The sequence below is a fragment of the Penaeus monodon genome, chromosome 6 (assembly GCF_015228065.2).
Source record: "Penaeus monodon isolate SGIC_2016 chromosome 6, NSTDA_Pmon_1, whole genome shotgun sequence".
NCBI lineage: Eukaryota > Metazoa > Arthropoda > Malacostraca > Decapoda > Penaeidae > Penaeus > Penaeus monodon.
Window position 1 is genome coordinate 38,339,871 of NC_051391.1, and position 7,961 is coordinate 38,347,831.

Here is a 7,961-nt window from a genome sequence, read left to right on the forward strand (position 1 = left end):
TGTATTGTTTGAATGTGTGAGCGTATGTGATTATTAATGTGTGTGTTTGCTTGTTTGCTTTGCTTTTTTGTGTCCGAATCATCCCAAATAAAAGCAGTAAAATAGCGTCCCTCAAGTCTCGCACAAGAGATTCGAACAGTTGGCTTTCAAGGTAATGTTTCCCTTATTTAACACTGTTCCATTATGGCAATGGTGATTTCACTAACTAAACTTATTCAGTAGGTTAGTGCTTACGATTTGCCCCTAAAATATAACGAGGGATTGATGAAAAATAACAAAATCTGACCAGCATAAAAAAAATCCGCATTGTGAGTTCGAAATCCCGCGTGTTAAGCTTGCAGGAAATGCATTCAACAGACCATCCCCACTCCTTTCTCTCTCTCTCTCTCTCTCTCTCTCTCTCTCTCTCTTATTATATATATATATATATATATATATATATATATATATATATATGTGTGTGTGTGTGTGTGTGTGTTGTGTGTGTGTGTGTGTGTGTTTGTGTGTATGTATGAAGGTATATATATATTTATATATATGCATACATATATGTACATGTATGCATATACGTGTGTGTATATATATATGTATATATATGTATATCTATATATATTTACATGTGTGTGTGTGTGTGTGTGTGTGTGTGTGTGTGTGTGTGTGTGTGTGTGTGTGTGTGTGTGTGTGTGTGTGTGTGTGTGTGTGCATGGGAATATATGTTTCACTTGTATAAACCATAAAACAGTTACAGTACATATCAATCTCTCCTTCCTCGCCCTCTGTGCATTCTCCTCTCACACGCAACGAATGCAACTGCACATCATGAAAACCTCCGCCGACCCTTGCGTTCCGACCTTCCTCTGCTCTTGGCCAATTGGGGTAAATCGCAGCCCTTAATTGCTATTAGCTTTGGCGACTCATTTAAGATTATCGAAATCCCACAAAGTCAGTCGGATTCGAGATGTATGAAATGAAGGAGCAATATCAATAGTCGAGAGATTAAAAGAGATCGGCGAATCAACAAGCGAAAAATAATGAGAGATTGGCGATTTATCAATGACATGGTGAGAGATTAGCGAATCAGAAATCGGATGATAAAGAAAGATTGTCGAGTCAACAATAAAAATAAAGAGATTGGCGATAAAATAAGCGAAAGATAAAGAGAAATTGGCAAACCAACAAGCGAAAGGTGTGGAGAGATTGGCCAATCAAAAATCAGAAGATACAGGGACTGTCGAATCAAGAATCTACTAGATTAAAGAAAAAAAAAATGTTCTTAATCAACATCTATTTACCTCTCTTGTGGTGTCCCTTGTGGCCACGTGAGTCGTGGCGGTGTCCGCCCTGGGATGGAGGTGAGGGACGTATTATGCAAACAGGCAAGCAAGAGAGAGAGACAGAGAGGCGAGGTATTTTGGTCGTACCTGATCGTGGCTTCCCTTGGAGTGAGAGACAGAGAGATGTAGTATTTTAGTCGTACCTTGTAGTAGCTTCTCTTAGAGAGAGAGAAAGAGAGAGAGAGAGAGTGTGTGTGTGTGGTCGTAGTTGCTTTGGTACTTTTTGTCGTCATTGGTCGTCGTAGAACCTCTCGGTGTAGTTGTATTCCTCCTTGTGGTAGACGTTCTTGAAAAAGATATTCGTTTAATAGGATCCAGATACATTAGTTTTTACCCATGTAAATGATAATAATGTAATGCTAAAAAATATATATGATTTATAATTAGTGCCTTCAACATGAGAAACATCACTGACGTTGAGAGCCATTGGAGTTCAGATGAACCGAGTATGACAGCACAATCGATATGTAGTGTAGATTAATGCATCTGTTGATTTTATTGCGTTTCCAACACTAGTAAATTACTGTTAAAACCTTTGACCTTGTGTCATTTGTCATGATGACCCCTGGAACCGGAGAGGTGACCTTTCCCTCCCTTCTTGCCGCTGTGGGCGTCGCCGTAGTACTTGTGCTTGTCGTTGTGGACTTTGCAGTGCCTGCTATGGTCGTCATGGTAACTCTGGTAAAGGATAGAGAAGAAACTATTAATTTTACAAAGAGAAGAAAAATATAAACTTTCTTGCTCGAAAATGGCAACCTGAACTAGCCACTACAAGACTCTCCCATCCGCTGTTCTCAGGTAATCCTGTGCTCTCACTGCCCTCTCTTCGCTAAACACATACACTCACGTGTTTATGTGTACATAGGTATACATTCATTCATTTATCCATATCTACATTTGTGTATATATAACTAGGGAGGTATTGACTGTGTTTAACACATGTCACCCAAAAGAATTATCAGTCTCTTGGTCAAGATCAGACCTTAATCAAATTTCTTTAAGATGTGACATACATATGTACATCATAAAACAATTCTAGGACCAGCTCATGAACCAAACTAACCCAATGTTGGATGGATGGGAAGCCAATAGCAGTTGACTTGTGCTGGTCATTTCTCTTTCCCACATACTGGTTTAATAAGAAATGTAAAAAATGAGGTATTGGAATCCTGTCATGGACTGCTGTATACAAGGCAGTGGGGTATGATTTTCAATCTCGGAGACATATAATGTGTAGTGCTAAAGACTATTTCTTTGAACTGGCCGCCTCTATATACTAAAACATAATTAAGGATAAACTGTTGTAGATAGCATTGTTACTCTTCTAATTAAATCATACTCAAAATGGTGTTGCATGGATCAACATGGCATCGAATTCTAGACATCAGGTGCCTTCCATGAAAACTGTTTGGCCGATTTTTACCTACGCTGTCAATCTAAAAAAAAAATCCCCTTACTGTCATTCTCTTTCTCCCATTGTTAGTCTTCACCAGTTTTCTGTATTTTTTTTTTTTTTTTTTTTTTTTTTTTTTTTTTTTTTTTTTTTTTTTTTTTTTTTTTTTTTTTTTTTTTAGGATTCCTGAAGCAAGCTCGGTGCGTCTCGAACTCCTTCATCTAAGCTGTCATCCTTCACTACTTTTCCATTCCATTTTCCGCGGCTTTTGCAAGTGTCACTTGCGTCAGCAGAGTATATCAAATTCCAAGTGCTTTTAGAATTAGCGAAACATCAAATTATAAGATAATAAGCCAGTGATTGCAAAATCGTCTTTATTAGAATAAATACACCACAATGAGCGGAAGCACCTATGTTATATACAGGGCAGATCTCTCAGCGAAGGGATGTGCCGGGCGTGGATCGAGGGGACAGCGTGCCCGGCGGGGGGCGGAGGGCGACCCGCCGGGCATCGGACTCGAAGGAGGTCCTCAGTGTCCTGCGAAGGCGAAGTCGCCGAAGGACGCGAAGCTCTTGGGCGCCGCCTGGTGGACGACCTGGACGGTGGAGTGGGCGCCGTAGCCTGGGGGGGAGGGGGGGGGTGTTAATGGCACAGGAGGTGAAACTGTTTAGAGCCGGAGGTGGAGTTGGAATTAAGTGGCACCGCACACGCACTCAGGACATGTACATACTCAAACACGTATGTATACATATATACAGTAATGTATATGTTTATGTATATGCACACGATAATGTACACTTTATATGTGCACGTGGGTACATATATTATATTTATAATAAATATCTAACTTATATTTCATATGTATTTATATTCACATCCAAACATAGAGCTGTCTCTGATCTGAAAAAAAATCTTGCTTACCTCCACCGTGTCCGCCATGACTGTAACCACCTCCATGGCCACCATGGCCATATCCGCTACCATGTCCATGACCATATCCGCTACCATGCCCACCTCCATATCCACCACCGTGGCCGCCATGGCCATATCCCTTATGATCGTCGTGACCATAATGAGCTTTGTGTCCACCATGGTCGCCATAGGAACTCTTGTGGCCATAGTGGCCCTTGTCACCGTAGTGGCCATCATGGCCTGCGTGGTCGTCGTGGTATTTGCCCTTCTCGTGGTGCCCCTTGTGGCCATGGGCATCATGATGATGTCCACCCTGAAGCACCGATGGCGAAGGAATAGGAAACAAAATTTATTCATTCAGAATCACCTCAAAACATAATCCAAAGGGGAACAGATCGGCCAGTTGCAGCCGTCAGTCGTTCACGACTAAAACTAGTACTAAAGTAATGATAATATATCTACATAAGTATGCCAGGTTAATGAATATCATTACAAAAGGCATTGCAAAGAACGTAGTCATTAATATTCTAATTGAGAGGGAAAATGGTATGTTTGGCCATACCTTGTAGTGGCCTCCCTTGTAGTCGCTGCCCTTGTGTGCCTTGAAGTAGGTATCGAGGTCGTCGTAGTTGCTGTGGTACTTCTTGTCGTCGTGGTCGTCGTAGAACTTCTTGTTGTGGCCGTATTCCTCCTTGTGGTACACATTCTTGAAGCCCTGCGAAGAAGCAGTCTTTATTAGTGGTAATAACCTACACTATTTAAAGCACCACAAAAAGATATGTTAGCTTTATCATCATAAGAAATAATCCCTGCAGGAAAGCAAGCAAAAACAACTGAAAACTGTTAACTAATGAGGAGTCTCCGTTCCCTCTCTGGTTTCTAGAGACCCTCGCCCATTTGAGAGGTTACTCCACACTTCGGCGGATTGAAACGTGATGAAAACTGAAAATCTTTCTACATGCATGAAACTGCAATGTTTTATCTATGATTTGCAATTCTGCGTACAGAGCATATTAATCAGGCAATACAGGATGGAATTTATGCTGTGTTTAGATGCAGTATAGATAAGAAGCCTACATACCAATTTTACCGCAAGTTTACGTTAAGATCTGGGAATGAAAATTTCGTCACAGAGGATTTTATCCTGTGATCCAAGTTGAGAATCAGATCCAGGATCAAAGTGAGGACACAAAGCTCGCAACATGGTACAGCAAGGAAATCAATTCACGTTTCATTTAAATAAACTGGTGGTTGTAAATGGCATAGATGGGGACTAAGAGGATCTCAAGTGACTGAGTCCTACCATGGTCCGATGGCAAGAATGGCATCCGTACAGAGTAACAATATATTCCTGACAAATGAAAATTGTGTGGGGGAAGGCACCATCCTAGCTCTTGAGGGAATCCGTGGCGTTGAACCAGATCGACCCAAGTGGACTAGTCCCCAAACCTCAAGCATCGAACCTGTGCCATGTGCCGACGCTGACAAGGGGACAGACGCGGAAGCAATCGCACTGGCAACAAGCTTCTTTTCGAGAGTGTGCTACACTTGAGCAAACAGTTGGAACTGCAAAACCAATTTTTACTTGATTACTCCGGATGTCGAGGGAAATTCCCAACTTCTCTTTTCATAAAACCCTCATGACCTTTGTACACGAAAACTGCACACAAATCAAATAGCTGAATTAGAAAATGGAACATCCTTTCAGCATGAGTCTTCGTGCCTTCAGGAAAGAGACTAACGACGTCAGACGAAATGACTGTAATCCACATTTGGGGAAAACGCCATTAACCAAAAATCAGGGGTAGTCTAACTGCAAAGTAATGTTGATCTCAAGAGCAAAGGAAAACATCAGGTGCAACCTACAGCAAGTGCAATGGGAAAAGCTCTGACCTTGTCCTTGTGACCTTTGTTGTGGTGACCCTTGGAGCCGTAGTGGTGACCCTTCCCTCCCTTCTTGCCGCTGTGGGCGTCGCCGTAGTACTTGTGCTTGTCGTCGTGGCCCTTGTAGTGCTTGCCATGGTCGCCATGGTAACCCTGGTGAGGGGAGAAAACTTTGAACTTTACGAAAAAGCAAATCTCTCGAAACGACCCCTGGGAGTCATTCTAGGCAAAAGAATAAAGAAAAAATAATATTGCTTAAAAGGTAAATGCTATTCCCATGTGGGTTTACCACTTCTTTAGATTAAAGACGTAAAGGCGGCGGTTCTCACACTGTAGTGCGCCTTGCCGTGGTCGCCGTAGTGGCTGCCCTTGTGGCCCTTGTCAGCGTGGTATCCCTGGTGGCCCTTGTAGCCTCCCTGGTCGTAGTGGGAGCCTCCGTAGCCTCCGTGGCCCTTGTGGGAACTTCCGCCTCCGTATCCCCCGTATCCTAAAGGACGCCAGGAAAGTATACAGCTACTCAGAGCTCGCGTAATTTTTCTTACTAATGGCAATAGGATTTTCAGCTTCGTCCTACGGAATCCTATAAATCGAACTTACTGTGTAACGCACACTACTAATGTGGCTATTATGAACGCCGACAAACAGACATCACTCACCCGTGGCAGAGGCTTGAAGGTCGTCCTTGGCCACGATTGCCAAATGCTGGCTCTCCAGCGGCAGGAGAAGGTCGTCCTCGGCAGGGACGGCCTCCTCCCGCTCCCCCTTGACGGAGGACGACAGCGCCACCGCCATCAGCACAGCGGCTTTGAAGATCTGAGGGCCATGACACCGAAGGCTTAATTTATCTGACATTTCTTCATTTATGCCATGCTTACAAGCTTTACCAGCATATATAAATATATATGTTATATATATAATGTATATGTATTTACACATACACATATATTACATATATATACATACATACGTATACGATGTTGTTTTTTTAAAGAAAATTAAAGCTTTTGACACCATGACAAATAATTGGCTATGTAAAGTCAAATCAAATAGAAGAGAAAGAGAGAAAAATAAGAGAGACAGCCAGACACAGGCCTAATCCCAAAGCCGACATCAGCCAAAGTCTCGCACACGCACCCATCCACCGCGCTTCATCTTCGCTTCCTCCGGGAGACCGAGTCACTCAAGGCTCGAGTCGAGACTGACTCTCGGCGCCTTCCACCTCGCCTTTATAGCGACTCTCCCGAGGCTACGCGACTCACTTGCGACATCTCGGTGACGTGCACTTGGCTTGTGTTTCAAGGTAGGCGTTCAGTTCCACCCTAGTACATTTCACTATTGCTTTAGATGAGGGAATGTGTAATTCAACTTACGCTGAATATGTTGAATGTTCTCATTAGATTAAATGTTTTAGCGATCATATACTATATGTTATGATACTCTGATATATTAAATAATACACAACAGTGTGGCCACATGAAAATATCTGCCACAATTGCGTGACATGTCATAAAGCATGCATATATCTGAGACGACGTTTGCATTACATAAATGTCATTAACTAACGTAGACTCCACTGGTCCTTCAGAGGCGGGAGTAACACATTCCATTCAAAATGGTTCTTAGATTTAACTCATTCGGTCCTTATCTTCCCTTATTCTTATCCATCGATGGTGCTGCACTGTGTCCCATTTTTTTCCTTATCGATGTCGCAAGGGTTTCATTAAGACCCAGTAAAGCAAGCGGGCTAATACTATGACAGATGGAAACTATGTGGACATATAATGAAAGGTAAAAAGATTTTTTAAAAATCTTTCGGCTATTAAACTAGAAGAAATCAGAAAGGTTTGCCTCTTCAGATTACAGTCAGGTTTGACATCAGCCTCGGCTCATTTTCCCTCTTCACGTCTCAAAAAATATGCTTTTTTTTTCTTTGTCCATTCAGGCTGCAAATTTCCATAGTAAAACTTGTAAAAGTAGAACATTGACTGACTGCTTTCCAACAGATGCCTTGGAAAGCTTGTTATTTCTAAAGCACGAGGCTCAGCACGAGGCAGAAGGGAAGGGGTGACGAACCAATCAGCTCACGGTCACGCGCCATTCCCAGCCAATCACCGAACAGACCGGTTGTTGGCCCACCAATGCTATAGGTATATAGTGCATTTACTTTTTTTTTTGGTGGGGGGTTCCAACTGTAATGACATTCCATTTCCATGAATAATTTTTGCTTCAAGGCGAAGGTATCAACGAGACAACGGTGATTCGCGACATATGTGAGCAACGACTATTTTTCTATCGCCAGAATTTTTGAAGATTTCCTTGTTTTTTTATTTGTCGCTTCCTTACCTGCGGCAGTGAGCGTCACTGTCGTAAAATAATTAGATATTTAGAAATTGCGAAACAGACAGGAATATAGAAATCACTTGTAAAAATAAGTAAA

The 7,961-nt window shown here is 42.2% G+C and overlaps 1 protein-coding gene across 1 annotated transcript; it reads right to left on the bottom strand.

Annotated features, from left to right (window-relative positions):
* Positions 1-3,257: 3,257 nt before the first annotated feature.
* Positions 3,258-6,792, bottom strand: LOC119573985 (cold and drought-regulated protein CORA-like). The gene is made up of 7 exons (XM_037921085.1): positions 6,784-6,792; positions 6,181-6,337; positions 5,854-6,011; positions 5,534-5,677; positions 4,203-4,355; positions 3,650-3,953; positions 3,258-3,349 (listed from the first exon to the last, which is right to left on the bottom strand). Exons 1-7 carry the CDS (start codon positions 6,790-6,792, stop codon positions 3,258-3,260), a joined length of 1,017 nt encoding a protein of 338 aa, XP_037777013.1.
* Positions 6,793-7,961: the final 1,169 nt, after the last annotated feature.